This window comes from Sceloporus occidentalis, unplaced genomic scaffold, assembly GCF_023333645.1.
Source record: "Sceloporus occidentalis isolate IW3139 unplaced genomic scaffold, rSceOcc1.0.p SCAF_20, whole genome shotgun sequence".
Classification (NCBI taxonomy): Eukaryota; Metazoa; Chordata; class Lepidosauria; order Squamata; family Phrynosomatidae; genus Sceloporus; species Sceloporus occidentalis.
Genome location: NW_028317000.1, coordinates 11348401 through 11364464, shown reverse-complemented (window position 1 = coordinate 11364464; position 16064 = coordinate 11348401). Strand labels below are relative to the sequence as shown.

The 16064-nt window shown below is 43.7% G+C and overlaps 1 protein-coding gene across 3 annotated transcripts; it reads right to left on the bottom strand.

Annotated features, from left to right (window-relative positions):
- Nucleotides 1–811: 811 nt before the first annotated feature.
- B3GAT3 (beta-1,3-glucuronyltransferase 3) lies at nt 812–15582 on the bottom strand. 3 transcript variants are annotated; one of them, XM_089482907.1, is made up of 7 exons: nt 15413–15582; nt 14730–14743; nt 11235–11301; nt 6219–6396; nt 4303–4633; nt 2653–2943; nt 812–2009 (listed from the first exon to the last, which is right to left on the bottom strand). In XM_089482907.1, the coding sequence occupies exons 2-7, from the start codon at nt 14733–14735 to the stop codon at nt 1911–1913; spliced, it is 972 nt and encodes a 323-aa protein (XP_089339033.1). In that variant the 5' UTR covers nt 14736–14743; nt 15413–15582; the 3' UTR covers nt 812–1910. The 3 variants fall into 3 exon arrangements, with proteins under 3 accessions (XP_089339033.1, XP_089339032.1, XP_089339031.1); XM_089482906.1 differs by lacking the exon at nt 11235–11301 and having other exon boundaries at nt 14654–14743; XM_089482905.1 differs by lacking the exon at nt 15413–15582 and having other exon boundaries at nt 14654–14740.
- Between the last annotated feature and the right edge of the window lie 482 nt (nt 15583–16064).

The following is a 16064-nucleotide window of genomic DNA, read 5'->3' as shown; positions in this document are numbered from 1 at the left end:
TCTCAGCAATTTAAGGTCTGCGCAGTCTGGTTCTGTTCTTGCAATAGAAAAGATAGGGTTTCTCCACCTTCTACTTCCAATTATGTTGTCCATTTGATTTTTATACTGGCCATTACATCCATGTATACATCGCTTGGGTTGTCTGAAGTGTCTTTGCAATGAACAAACTATTGATCTCACAAAATTCAAGTCGTTCTCCTGTCCCATTTCTTGACCCTAGGTCAAATTCTCCTAAAATGTTTTACTCCGATTGTTTTCTACTTTCACATTCCAATTGCCTATAATGATCATGTCATATTTTGGTGCCTGATCAATATTCAGTCAGATTTTGCATTATATCCCAACTACTTTTCTTCCATCTCAACTCACCACTAATACTATCCCATTTCTTCTTGTATTGCCATTCCCAGAATGAAGCACTACTAAATTATTTAATTCAAAGGGTTGCATTCCCATCCACTTCACTTCATTCACACCAGCTACTGCAACGTTTCACAATTTCTAGGTTCCCCTGATTTATTATTTCTCGCCTTCCATGTTCCTGGAATATGCTCTGGAATCTGAGTGACGGGAGAAAACAGTCTGGGCTATGCTATACTTCCCCCTAAAATGTAGAAAAGAGTGCAGAATGGAATAGCAGGTGCAGAATTATTCTTCTAAGATGTTGGTCTTCCATTTTAAAAGGTTTCTAACCATCATGCTGGCAAAACGATACTTGAAAGGTTAGGAATTGCTTGCCTGGCTGTTGATATCGGTAACAATAAAAGCACATGGACTGGTCTATCTTTTAGAGCCACATACTCATTTGGAATATTTACATATTATTTATTTATTGAAAAGTGGTTGCAAGAGAAGCCCACCCGACCTTTGGTCCTTCCTTTGATAAAGAAAAAGCTAAAGTAAGGTGCTATGCAAAAATAGGACACTACATCTGACATATTTTCATGATTTGTGGATTACAAAATTTAGTTTTAATTCTTGCAAGGTGGGAGGCAGCCAGCACAGCCAGAGATCTTGTCTATGGTTTCTCAGGGGCCCTGGAAGCCCATAAAGTGCTGATCAAGCAGTTCCAAATTCTTCGGACAGAAGTGCAAAAGATCCTTGGCAAAGAAGCAGGAGTAGATAACTTTATTGACCGGTTAGCAAGCATGTTGCTACAACAGCCACGGAGGCATGCAGCTGGGGCACAGGCATCACAAAACACGCTTACAGAACATGTGGACAGGAACCAGCTCCTCCCCAGGATCAAGCCTTCCACTTGGCCAAATGATGGAGGAAAATATGTTTGGGAAGTAAGCAAAGAGGTGTGAGACAGTTCCTATCACTTTTTTTCCCCACTGCCCTCAACTGTTTCCCCAAATGTTGACCTCAGCCCACCAACTACAGGCCAAATACACACATGGTCACAGCACTGTGTTATGGCTTCCTTAGCTAAGGCGTCTATGGAGTGGTGGATTTCAGGGATGGGCCCTTACATTTTTCCCTCCTCATCCCTGAAGCACTGCATCTCAAGAGACAGCAGTCGAGCACATGTCCAACCATGACACCGACATCCATCCTGAACTCTTTCTCCAGTTGAAGGAAGCAGCATTAAAGGAAGAAATATTTAAAAGGTTACCAGGGTGTGTGGTAGCAATGACATGGAGGCATGTCCCCAGCAAGGGGATAGTAGTACTTATGAAAAATCCCCTTCTTGTTGGAAGAAGAGCATGTCTCCCACATGGGACCAGGAAGGAGCTCAACCTTAATCCTTAATAAATAAATAGAAGTTCCAGTGTGCCATGTCTGTGGACAAAGTGATGAGGAAACCTCTGGTGCCTATGGCCATTCCACTTAGGCCAGTCCATCCCACTCTTCTTGTGCCCTACAGAGATGCCGCCTGCTTCGCAATTGCTGGATGGAGGGCCAATTCACACTTCGATGCTCGGATCAGAGCCAAGGCCCTGCTTCTGCAAGAGCTCTTCTTGTTTCATCTTGGGCTTCTCAGTCCGGGTGTGCCAGACAAGTACCTGTAAACAAGTCAAAGACAGGAGGGATTTTCTGTTTATTTCTCCTTCTTACGCTCTTATTGCCTGATCAAAATACACCCACAATGCAATAAACTTTTTTAAAATTAGTTATTTTAAATCCAGTTGCTAATCCCCATTAGAAGACACCCCACCGAATCAATGAAACTTACAATGACTTGCCAACTTCTCACTGATTCAGTGGATCTACTATAACTGAGTTTGAGTTTATGCTACAGGTTTGCTGATGTTACCGTATGTACTTCTGAAATTAATCCTGAGGTCAGAGACTGTCTTATTAATATTCTCTTCAAATTACTTCGGAGGACTTTTTCCAGCAAAATAAGATGGTTAAAAAGTGGAGTCAAAGGCTTTCATTCTCTGAAGGTGCCAGCCACAGATGCTGGTGAAACGTCAGGAAGAAACTCTTCTAGAATATGGCCACATAGCCTGAAAACCCCACAAAAAACTATGGTAAAAAGTATTTTAAAAGAAGTAGCATGGCCCTGCAAGCCTGCTCCCAACTAGGTCACTCTAGGATTGTTCCTGTTATTATTCAGAGAAAAACAGCCTCCCAATATATTCTCCCCCTTGGCTCCAACGCCTTCCCTCACCCCAGAATGCTCCCACTGCCCTTCCCACTCACCTTGGTGCAATTATCAGCTTTGGGCTCCAGCTCCTCAATAGACACCAGTGACTGCAGCAGGCTGCTCTCAAGATACCCACGCTCAGCCAGCAAGTCAAAATGAGCCTCCCGGTTAGCCAGCAGCAGCTGAAGGGCCACAGCAAAGCCAGCCATGTCCACCGGGAAAGGTCGGTTTGGTTTCCAAGCTGTGTAGAAGCCCACGACTCTGCCATTCTCCACAAGCGGACGTTCAAAGCGAAGGCCACCCACCAGGCCAACAGGCCATACTGAGACCCGTTTGGTGGAACGAATCTGCAGGAAGCAAGGAAAGAAGTTAGGGAGTACCCAAAAATATTGGCAATAGCAAACATACATTATAGAAGAGATCATATTAGGGATGTTGTAGCAGTCAGGGGGCAGTTTTCTACTTAACAGCCTTTCATCCTCTATTCATGTGGTAACACAGAGGCCCAATTGACACTACAATTACAACTACTACACACAAAGAAATAATTATTTCTGCATATCCAGTTCATGAGTTGTGGAGTTTTACTTCAGAGTCTAGATACTCATGTAATTGCAGAACATATCTAGCAGACAATCCACTGGGGATTTCCCAGTCCTTCAAGCTTTGTTAAAATACAGCAAGGTGTAACCTTCATGGTCACAAAGCAAAAACAGAAGCAAGTATAGACATTTCTTAATCAAGGATTTGAAAACTAACTGCTCTACATGATTTATTCGCATAAAAGCCTGTATGTAAAATTGCAGCTTTGGGACCTGGTCCATTAGTAGAGTGCACATCTACTAGTCCATAACGATCAACTGCAACGATAATAGTTGGCCCTTGCAAAGGTTCCTTTTATATATTCAACACATTGTAACCCTTATGGTAAAATACCTACACATTGAAGTGTTCCTATAGTGTGCTGCTTGTACCACTGTAAAGTTTATGATGCTTGTGAAGTGTCCTGAATATTTTTTTTTATAAATGCCAACAATGATTTGTGTTGCTCTGTCATGGGCACTTCAGTTTCATAGTAACCCTTACAGTGCTACAATGGCCTGTGAGGAAACCAGTATTATTCACATATGGTAAACAAGACTGTTAAGAGAAATATTGGTTACTTAAAGAATTTGTGGATAAAACTCTCAAGTGGCTGAGTTTTGCTTCTGTTCCTATTACTTTGGGCAAGAAGTCCCATTTTATTTTGGACCGAGGGGATTCTGAAATCATATTTCTTGAAAAAGAAATGAGTATCAAATTGGGTTGTTCAATACTAATTCTTTTACACATCATTTGCAGAATATGTAAGCCTGAGAGCAGGGAACCGTCTGAATTATTGCCCGAACTATCTGAGAGCCTTTAGGTCTGAAGAGTGGGGTATAAATACAGTAAATAAATACATAAAGTGCCCTACAGGTGTTATTGGACTATGTGTCCATTTGGTCCAAGCCAGCACAGTTGAGATATGATAGGATATATAATTCATTGAGATTTGGCAAGCCACTAATTTTCTAACCAACATTATAACAATGGCAAAGTCTGGAAATGTTTTGAAAAATCTAAGACCCCAACACCCAAACACAGTATGCCTGCTTTCCCTCCACTGCCTTTTCTGTTCTCCTCCCCATCTCCAGTTCTGCTGCATCTCTTTTCCCTGCACTGACTTCGTCGAAGAGCCGAAGGCTGTAAGTGTTGTCATCATCAGCAAAGTATACTGTCCCCTTGTCATGGAGCTCACGGTTCTCCCGCAGCCACTGCAGTGCGAGGTTCCGCTGTTCTACCCCCCGGGGTTTCAGCCAGTTAGGGTCGCTCTCCTTCCGCTTGTGTTCCTTGGGTGTCTCCACATGGAGGTGAGTGAAAGGCAGGTTGCTCTGGGCCAGCAGCTCTGAGACCAGCTGGGTTTTCACTGGAGAATCCTCAACCACAATCCAGTGCAAGTTCTTTATGTGCATGAATGTCTGTGAAAGACGCACAAGCTCAGCCTTCTGTACCAGCCTACAGAAAAGAGGAGAGGGAGGCTTAACCACTGATTGGAAGAAAATAATTTTATACCTACCTTAGAAATGTTACTTTTATACTTTTATTGGATAACACTTATTCCGTCCACAATAGTTAGTGGCCATGCTGGCCGGAGTATTCCGCAGGAATTGGAACTCAGGACTAATTATTACATGCAAAATATAACTTCTCATTGAACTATTGCTCCTCTCCATAAGTGAGGGCTAGGTAACCTGGGACCTCCAGTTGTTTTTGGACTGCAGATCCTATCCACTGTAATCATTCTAGCCAATGGCAGATGCAATCTAATAATATATGGAAGGTAACAAATTCCCCATTATCACGTCCATGTTGGCAGTTATCATTCCCTCCAATGGGAAAAGGTATGCTGTTTGTGGAAATTGCTATTTGTGGGAAAAGGGATTCCACCTTCACTCTGAAGTTCAAACTATATCAGATGTGGGCAGGCTACTGTGACCATACTGGGATGAAGCTGTATCCCAGCAGTAAAGTTATTTTGTTTTGCATACAGGTGTCCTAGGTTCAATCCCTGACATATCTAGCTACCTCTGGAGAAAACTCTTATCTGAAAATTTGGAGCTACTGCAGTCAGTGTAGGCAACTGTGAAATATGTGACGTAGGGCCCTGAAAACAGTTTCCTACAAACTAGAAGTATAAGAGCATACAGTATATTTTCCCATATGAACATATGAAATACCACACAGACATGGAAATGTTGCTTTATATGGAGTCTTGCTACTAACCCATTTAACCCAGAACTCTATTCTCTAACTAGTAATACATCTCAAGATGGAAGCCTTACACTCCTGTTATTGGTCCATCTAGGCTAGTATTGCTTTTAAAATTATTTAAAATGTTCTACCCAATCCTCCTTCCACTACTGGTCTAAACATCACTTTCTTAGTGACTTTCTTATTTTTCTGGACATCCATCTGACCTAGCCCTCTACTGCTGACACTGACTGGTACCAGCTTTCTGCTATTTCAGACAGGATTCTTTCTTAGAGATGCTGCAGTTGGGAAAGCTTCTTCTTGACATGGATAAGATCACTGGCTGACTTCATGTATGAGATGTTCTGCATGTAAAACACAGGTCCTACCATCCAGTCTCCCAAATACATTCATCTAATTTATCATATATCTCCTTGCAATATAGACATCACTACCTAACTCAGGGGTAGGCAACCTCCGGCCCGCGGGCCGGATGCGGCCTGGCAAAGCCTTGGGACCGGCCCCAGCCCAGTCCTACCGCCGATTGCTGCCGGGGCCTTTGGCCTCTCGCGCGCAGGGGCAAGGGGGGCAATTGTCTATAGACGCCTCAGAAACATGCATTTATATTAACATTTTTTTAAAATCAGCAATTTTTTTTTAAAAAGTGGCCACCATTTGAAAATGTCCTACATTTGTCCCGGTTTATTTATTTATTTAAATTTTTTTAAAAATATTTAATTATTTATTTTTTTGCTTCGGCCCCCCCAGTTGTCTGAGGGACAGCAACCCGGCCCCCGGCTCAAAAAGGTTGCCTACCCCTGACCTAACTCTAGGAAATCAGACAACTTACCTAGCGTATGTGGGCGTGATAGCATAGATAACAGGCAATGCTTGCCCTGCTGGCTCTGGTGCTTTTCCTTGCCGTTGCAGCTGCTTCAGTTCATTCTGCAGTTGGGCAAGCTTCTTCTCCTTGGCATGGATAAGATCACTGGCTGACTTCAGGTGCTGGGTGCAGTCACAAGGCTGGCCTGAGGAGAGAGAAAAGAATATCACCAAATCACTGCAACAATATTCACCAATATTATATTTTCTCCAGCCTGGGTCTCTACAGGTTTTTGGAGTTGGCAACTTCTGTCACCTCTAACAATTGGCCATGCTGACTAGAGCTGATGGAAGCTATAATCCAAATACGTCTGGCAAGATCCTGTTAGGGAAGGCTGTTCCATATTGTGCGCTATAATGCCATAACAATTAAGGGCCACATAGAGCAGGTTTGGGCCACACTGAAAAACTTTGTTGGGCCACTGTTCACTAGCAGCAGATCAGAGACTTGCTGTGCTGGGTGTGGAGGTCTAGTGGGTATGTCTGAAGCATTCCTGTAGTGTGGAAGGCAAGCATGTTGGGCAGGCATGTTGACAGAGCAAGGCAGGCATTTTGTGTGATAGCAAGGGAGAGAATAGGGGTAAGGCTTGAGACACCTCAAGCAGCCTACAATCTGGCTTAGCTGGACACCAAGTCAGAGACACCAGAGACACCAAGAAGACTCTGGAGTGTGTCCAGAGGAGGGCAACCAAAATCATGAAAGGTCTGGAAACCATCAAGCTCTATGAGGAGAGGCTTAGGGAGCCTGGAGAAGAGAAGGTTAAGAGGTGATATGATAGCCATGTTTAAGTATTTGAAGGAATCTCATATTGAGGATGGAGCAAGCTTGTATTCTGCTGCTCCAGAGAATAGGACCCGGAGCAGGCTGAACATACTCAGCTCCCTAAGTTGCTCCTCATAAGGCATGGTTTCCAGACCCTTCACTTGACTTTTGGTGGCCCTCCCCTGGACATGCTCCAGCTTCTCAACATCCCTTTTTGAAATGCAGTGCCCAGACACAGGACACAGTGTTATTCCAGATGAGGCCTGGCCTCATGAATAACTTTTGCCCTCTTGGCTATACTGTGGGGTTGCTTGGCCACATAAAAAACAACAAAAAACTTGAGAAATGAAATCTTTAGATGAATTAAAAAGAGAAGGGAAGATAAATAACTGGTTTCAGTATTTTCAACTGAATGAAAGCTTTTTAAAAAGATCTAAAAACTGTGGGAATAACAAACAAGAAATCAGAATTGGAGGAAACATTTTTTGTGGAAAAAAGGGGTCACAATATCAGCATTATATAAATGTTTGTTGAGCTACCGAAGATGAAATAGTAAAAACAAATATGGTGGCTTGGGCGCAGGATATTGGAAGATTATTAGAATTGGAACAATGGGAAAGATCATGGACGAAACGAATGAATTATACCATGTGCCAGGACATAAAGGATCATTGTTACAAAATGTATTACAGTGTGATGCGTCAGTTTAAAAGACCAATTTTAGACTGTATCAATAGAAGTATAGTGTCTAAATCAAGGGAAGTCATAGTTCCACTCTATTCTGCTTTGGTCAGGGCTCATTTCCCTTCCTCTCTGGCCAGCAGGCTATGCTTTTTCAGAGCAGCTGGAAAATAATGCAAAGACTACAAAATGCCAATACATTTCCAGTTGTTGCATTTACATTGCTGAGTGCTTTTCACATATCTACATTTTTTCTGGCATCTCCATCTGCAGGAGGGATTCCAAAATGTCCTCCATTTTTGAGCAGGCATTTATAGTTCTATGAGAGCTTTTTAGGTTTTTATAAGTTTAGCCAGGTCACTAGGCCAAGCCAGTAAATAAGTATATTGTTATCCAATGCTTGTAGAAATAATTGTTGTCAAAGCAATAAGAGAATGCTGAGGTACAAGGTCAGAACGCACAAGACAAGTGCATGTGGGAGCATCATGGCTGGAAATAATTGTAACAGAAATCACCGAAAAAAGACCAAAAAGCAGAAATACGTTTTCCAGAAAATACTGTATATACTCATGTATAAGTCTAGAAATTTTAGTCAAATAATTGACCCCAAAAAGATGGATCGACTTATCCATGAGTCAATGTAGGTAGAGTCGGCCCTTCTTATACATGGATTTTTTATACACGGATTCAAGCGTACACGGTTTGAAAATGTTCCCCAAAAGTATAAATTTCAATTATCAAACCTTGATTTTCCATGTTTTATAAGGGACACCATTTTGCTATGTCATTATATTCAATGGGACTTGAGCATACACGGATTATGTTATACACGGGGGATCTTGGAACCAAACCCCAGCGTATAACAAGGCTCCACTGTACTGTATTTTAACTTTCCCATCTCACTAGAGTGGCAAAAGATAAGAGCTTAGTCCATCCTGGGAGCAACCAAAAGAAGCCCTAACTCCATCTACTCTTTCCAACATCATGCTCTTTTGGGTATTTTTAATGCTTGGGTAGGAAAATGGCAGCGGTAGCACCTCCTTGGTGCTTTCCCTCAAAGGACTACTGAGACGAATCAGGATTTGAAGGATCTGAATAGGGCATTTATGTATGTAGACAATAAACTTTATCCTTTGCATGCCCCTAAGTTTTATCCTCGACCTATCTATCAGTCATATCAAAATCCATCATTTTGGCCCCAAAACCTGCCCTTCTTATACATGAGGTCAACTTATAGTTGAGTATATATGGTAGATAAAAATATTAAACAGCATGATGCAGTACATGAAATACGAGAAAATACAGAAGGCAAGACCAAAAACAAGATATACCTTTTTCCTCCAATCAACCAATCAACAGTCACAAAGAAGAACCCACAAAACTTCCTCCAATATTGTTGGTACATCTGAAGACAATACAAGAGGGAGTGACTTACTACCTCAGTCCTCAGATCAAACCATGAAAGTCTACCAAATTAACCCAAAAAAACAACAACACCTGTATTCCAAAATCAAGGCATTCACCAGTTTCTTTTAACTAAGATTCACTCACTCCTTCTATTAAGTTCCTCTCGTAAACTTAGACCTAACAGTCAGCAAGGTTAACACTATCCCGCAGGATATCACACTCCAGCCACTCCTGGAAGTCTAACGGTAGGGAGCCCTTTCCCACTCAGACTCTACCCCTAACCGTCCTTCTCTATCCCTGGAACCCTCACTCTCAGGATCCCAAGCCCTAACTCATGGAACGCAGTCCTCTCTTGGACCCTACTGTTCCCTAACTAAACGCCAGCTTCATCCCTCGGGATTCCAAACCCTAACTGACCAAAGCAACTGCCACACGGAATCTTCAAACAACTCAGCCAGCACCTGATTGGCTTAGGGTCTCTGGCTTCTGATTGGCTGGTATGTGAGTTAGTTCATCACAGTAATATAGCTTTAATTGTCTTTCAAGAAATGTGAAATGAGCATGGATCTCTTTAGCTTTGGCCAGGCCCTCCGCTTTCCTCGCATGTCCTCCTTGGACAAACAAAGGTCACTTTGGCCTTTATTTCAGGAAACCTCCTCTTCTTCCTCAGCCCACTTCATCCCAGCCTTCATCTCTGTAGAATCATCGGCACTGCAGGGGTAATCCAGTTTGACACCGCTTTGACTGCCACTGCTCTAGGAAGGACAGAAACTTATTTGCTGGTTTCTTCAGAGGGGTTTTTGCCAAGGCCATCCCTGAAGCTGAGAGAGTAGAATCCTAGAGTTGGAAGAGACCCCAAGGGCCATCCAGTCCAACCCATTCTGCCATGCAGGAACTCTCAAGCAAACCACCCCAACAGATGGCCATCCAGCCTCTGTTTAAAGAGCTCCAAGGAGGGAGATATCACTATACTCCGAGGGAGTTTGTTCCACTTTCAGACAGCCCTTACTGTCAGGAAGTTCCTCCTAATGTTGAGCTGGAATCTCTTTTCCATTGTTCCCAGTCCTGTTCTCTGGAGCAGCAGAAAACAAGTTTGCTCCCTCCTCAGTATGACATCCCTTCAAATGTTTAAACAGGGCTATCATATCACCTCTTAACCGTCTCTTCTCCAGGCTAAACATCCCCAGCTACCTTCCTCACAGGGCATGGTTTCTAGGCCCTTCACCATTTTGGTGGCCCTCCTTTGGACACAATCCTGTTTGAACTGTGGTGTCCAGAACTGGACACAGTATTCCAGGTGGGGCCTGACCAAAGCATAATAGAGTGGCACTGTCACTTCCCTTTAGACACTGTACTTCTAATGATGAGCCTAGAATCACATTGGCCTTGTTAGCTGCCACATTGCACTGTTGACTCATGTTCAACTTGTGGCCTACTAGGATTCCTAGATCCCTTTCACATGTTGTCTTAACCCAGATGTCCCTCATTATATATCTATGCAGTTCATTTTTCCCGCCTAAGTGCAGTAGCTTACATTTCTCCGTGTTGAAATTCATTTTGACAGTTTTGGCCCAGCTTTCTAATCTATTATGGTTATTTTGAATTTCAATCCTTTCCTCTGGGGTATTAGCGACTCTATGAGATTGGCGACCCTATCTTGTGGGTTTGAGCGGATGCAACTGTACTGAAAGGCATGGCTTTAAACAATGTATTTGATACTGTGATCAGGGTGGAAACTGAAAGCATTCAAGTACCTGTTTTGGTCAGTGGGTTTGTGATAGTGCTCATTGTGTGGTTGTGGGGTGGTGTCCAGAAAATGGACTTGTTCTATTGATAGTTCCAGGCTGAGAAGTCTACAAAAGCTTATGCTACAACTTCTTTTTCTTAGTCTCAAAGGTGCTTCAAGATCTCTCTATGTACTTCTTTCTCTCAGTCTCAAAGGTGAGACAGGATCCCTGTTTTACTCAAGTTTTGCATTTTTAGGCTTCTTTCCTTTTTTGTTGTTGCTCTCAGTTTCCTGGTCAATGTATATATGTATACATAGAGCAAACTCCCCTAACTCTTGCAACAGATCGACAAAACAAAACCCCACACCTGTGACAAGATCAAGAGTATGAACACAAGATGAGATACCTTGGTAGGATTTTCTTTTCTTTTTTATTGTCCATCGTTTTATCAAAACAGTCAGTGAAAGCTTTACCTGTAAATCAAATCACAATCAGGAAGGGGTAAAAAGGGGTGTGTGTTTGTGTGTGTGTGAAGAAGGAAGTGTGACTTTTTTTAAAAAGCCTTCTCCGCCTTTTTGCCTGCAAAAACACAAGGAAGAACCAGCCAGAACCAGGAATGTTAATCCATTGACACATAAAAGATGGCCAAAGAAAGCCACACAGCCTAGCCAGAGGGCAGGAGCACAGACAGCTATAAGCAGGAATGGAGGATGGGAAGGGCTGCAGGAAGGTAGAGTAAAAAAGTCCCAGCTAGTTCACCCTCCAGGAGGATGGGTTCCCTCTTCTTTCTTTCTTTTTTAGGAAAGGGGTCTCTTTTCATAGCAGCTTTTTTGCCCCCATGCCTTTGTTTTTTGCTCTTTCTAGGTCCCCACTGCAGGATGTTATAATTTTATTAATACCAATGGATATAAAACTATCTGTATATTATTTGAAGCGAAAGAAACCTACTTTAGGAAACAGTGGTACAGGGTTTTATTTTGCAGTACATATAAGCTGTAAAAAGGTTTTATGTTTGTGTGTCTTTCTGTGTTACCTGTGTTTTTTTATGTATTTGTAATAAATTGAAATAAAAAAATTTTAAAAATCTGCAACGGCTCAATATCACACAAAACTATATTTCCCAGAATCCCCTAGCTTTGAGCCAGGGCAGTTAAAGAGGTCCCAAACCGGATTATTTCTGAAGTGGCATGTCTTTGGCAAAAGCGAAAAACCAAAAAAGCCTGTATTCCAAAATCAAGGCATTCAGTCTTCTTAAATATCCTAACATTGATAAAGGCACGACGAGATCAATAATAATAATAATAATAATAATAATAATAATATAGTTTATTTATACCTTCCGCCTCTCCCACGGATCGAAGCGGGATTACAACCTTAAAAGACACTTAGTACAATTTACAATCAACACAACAATAAAATACTAACACTGAATTTACCAAGAATTCCTATTAGTTCTCTAAAAATTACAACTTGTCCATTAGCCAACCATCAGAGTCAAGGAAGAGCAGTCGTCATAACCTTTTTATATGGAATTCAATGGATAAGCCCACCAGAAGAGATCCGTTTTGAGTGCCTTCTTAAAGGCCTCTAAGGTAGTAATGAGACAGATCTCTTCCAGTAGGTCATTCCATAATCTTGGGGCTGCAGCAGTGAAGGCCTTATGTGAAGTTGTCATTAATCTGGTATTATAATATTCTAGTAAGAACTTCCCAGGTGTTCGGAGAGTGCGGGGCGGATAATGTAGGGAGAAGCGCTCCCGCAAGTAACTTGGGCCTGAGCCATGTAGAGCTTTAAAGGTAATAACCAACACCTAGTATTGCACCCGGAAGCTAATTGGCAGCCAGTGAAGAGATTTTAGTATTGGTGTTATATGGTCAAACCTAGATGTTCCGGTGACCAATCTGGCTGCTGCATTTAGAACCAACTGAAGCTTTCGAATTTAGTACAAGGGTAGCCCAAGTAGAGCGCATTGCAGAAATCAAACCGAAAGATTACCAGTGCAATACTACTGCTTCAAGGTCCTTTCGGTCCAGGTAGGGACGCAGTTGACTTATCAACCGAAGCTGATACCATTAAACACCAAATTCAAGGATGTCTTTTTTCCCAATGGTGAAGGAACAGAAAATAAGACAAAAGCTGTCTTTTCTCCCATTTCCGGTGATAGGAAACGCAAACCTTAGTTGCGGCCATTTCTCTGTCCTTGCCCCTAGACACCAGGTGATAAGATGCAAAAAGGAAGGGAAAAAGTTCTACATTTTATTTCTTTTTATGTTGCAAAGTTCAGTGTATAATTTAAATTCTAAGCCAGTGGTGACCATCCAAGTGCTGGAAAACATGATGTAAAGATGCACTACTGTATATAAATATGCTACTGCTAAGAGAAAATTGGCTTAACAAAGTCTGATACAGACAAGCCAAAATAAAGCTGCTTCGAGTCACTTTGGAGGTATGCTGTTTAAATGATACATGCGTCCTAAGAGTCCAGAAGCCACACCAAAGCCACACTCATCCTAAGGACTGGAGTGCAGTTTGGCGCAGCTTCCAGATGCTTAGGACGCATGCATCATTGAAACACCATACCTCCAAAGTGACCTGAAGCAGCTTTATTTTGGCCTGTCCGTATAGGGCCGAAGTCTGTGGATAAAACTCTCAAGTGGTTGAGTCCCCTTCTGACCCTATTACTTTGGACAAGAAGTCCCATTTTATTTTGGACTGGGGGAATTCTGAAATCCTATTTTAAAAAAAGAAACGGGTGTGTATCAAACTGGGTTGTTCAGTACTGCTTCTTTTACACACAGCATGCAGACAATGTGGTCCCACAGGTGTCATTGGAAAATATATTTTCTATAGGCTTCTACAGTATATATTTTCTAGAGGTTTTAGGGGGTGGCAACTTCTGTCCCCTCTAACCAATGACCATGCCGACTGGGGCTGATGGAAGCTGTAATCTAAATACGTCTGGCAAAATCCTGTTAGGGAACTGTTCCATATTGTGCTCTATAATGCCTGAACAGCTAGGGGCCACATAGAGCAGGTTTGGGCCACACTGAACAACTTTTTGGGGCCACACAGAATCAAGAATGTGATTCTTTTTTCTGCTACCGTCTCTCTGTTGGTCAGGAAGAGCCTTCAAAGACCTGCTGTGTGGGTTGTTGGGTCTAGTGGGTATGTCTGAAGCATTCCTGCAGTGTGGAAGGCAAGCATGCTGGGCAGGCATGTTGGCAGAGCAAGGCAGACATTTTGTGTGATAGCAAGGGAGAGAATAAGGGGATGGCCTGAAGCACCTCCACCAGCTTACAGTCTGGTTAAACTGGACACCAAGTCAGAGGCACCAAAAGCACCAAGAAGACTCTGGAGTGTATCCAGAGGATGGCTACCAAAATGGTGAAAGGTCTGGAAACCATGAGGAGAGGCGTAGGGAGCTAGGTATGTTTAGCCTGGAGAAGAGAAGGTTAAGAACTGATAGGATAGCCTTGTTGAAATATTTGAAGGGATGTCCTACTGAGGATGGAGCAAGCTTGTTTTCTGATGCTCTAGAGAATAGGACCTGGAACAGGCTGAACAGCATACCCATCTCCCTAAGTCTCTCATCGTAAGCCATTTTGGTCCACCATTTTGGTCCCCCTCCTCTGGACATGCACCAGCTTCTGAACATCCCTTTTTGAACTGTGGTGCCCAGAACTGGACGCAGTACTCCAGGTGAAGCCTAACCAAAGCAGAACAGAGTGGCACTATTACATACATGCAAAGGCATGTCCCATTTTTAGTACTCAGGTGTGAATGCTTTGTTCCCCTCGCAAGCAGGAGACTTCCTTTGCCACTCACCCAGCTGCAGCAGCGCATACATCAGACCGCTCAGAGACACCAAGAAGTAGATGACAAAAACATTTTTCAACTTCACCTTCATGGCGGCACCTGCGGAGAAGAAAGGCTGCGTAAAGACATAGCCTAATAAGGATTTATCAAGGCGGACGTTCAACACAACCTGAAAGCATGCCCACTATTGTGTGACCTTCACCTCGCTCTAATAGACATCGCTCTAACGTGGATCTTGCCTCCACAAAAGCCAAGCGCATGTAAGGATGTGCTCTATTGCCCATCGCCTCAGATGGAGTAAACCTTTCCCCATCTCTCTCTTTAGCTCTATGGAATCACTGGCAGGATGACCAATGTCCTCTTTTCCCAGGATACATCCTACATCTCAAATGTCTGTCCAGGAGGAATTCCAAAAAGTCCACCCCTTTGAGACCGCTTTAACTCTCTTTTGGCTCAAGGCTATGGAATTCTGGGAGTTGGAGTTTGTTGTGGGCCCGGAGAGGAGTGGGAGCTCCGCTCCGGGCCCCACAACAAACTCCAACTCCCAGAATTCCATAGCCTTGAGCCAGAAAAGAGTTAAAGCGGTGCCAAACCGGGTTATTTCTGCAATGAGGATGCAACCTCAGCAGATAGGAAAGCTCTGTTTCCTTCCCTCTTGAGGCAAGGCCGCCTTCATTGACTCAAAGCCCCTCTGCGAGGGAGGGAGGGAGGGAGGGAGGGAGGGGATCGGCGTGACGCCGTTGCCATGGCGACGGGGCCTAGGCTTACCGCCAGCCGGAAGTAGGGAGGGAAAGAGGGGCGGAGGGGCCCTTCTCCGCCGCTCAGCCTCGCCCCTCCGTCCGCCCTTCCTTCCCGGGGTCCCCCCTCGGCCTCTTTCCCGCTAAGCCCCTCTTCCTCCACATCCCCCACTTCCGGTCCCGCCGTTTTTACGCTCCGCCGCCACTGAGGCCTCACTTCCGGTCCTGCGGTTTTTGTCTTCCGGCAGGAACCAAAGCTCCCAACTCAGGGTTCCGCTTTAGGCGACCCTTAAGGCATAGGGCTGTCTTGTCCGGTTTCTTCTTCTTCTTCGCCCTCTGAGGAGGAGAGAGCGCCTGCCTTCCAGGCCTTTCTCACTTATGGCCGCCCTCCTGCCCTGGGTTTTCCCTTGGCAGGCTTCTTCTACAGAGGGGCTTTGCCATGGCCGCCCTCTGAGGCTGAGAGAGTGTCACCAAAGTGTTGTTCTTGGGTGCCTTCAAGGCCTTTCTGACTTAAGGCGAACCTGTCCTGGGGTTTTATTCTAAAGCTTCTTCAGAGGGGTTTTTGCCAAGGCCAAGCCTGAGGCTGAGAGAGTGTGACTTGCCTTTCTTGTTGAATCATAGAATTGAGTCATAGAATCCATAGAAGAGACCCCAAGAAGGGCTATCCAGTCCAACCCATTCTG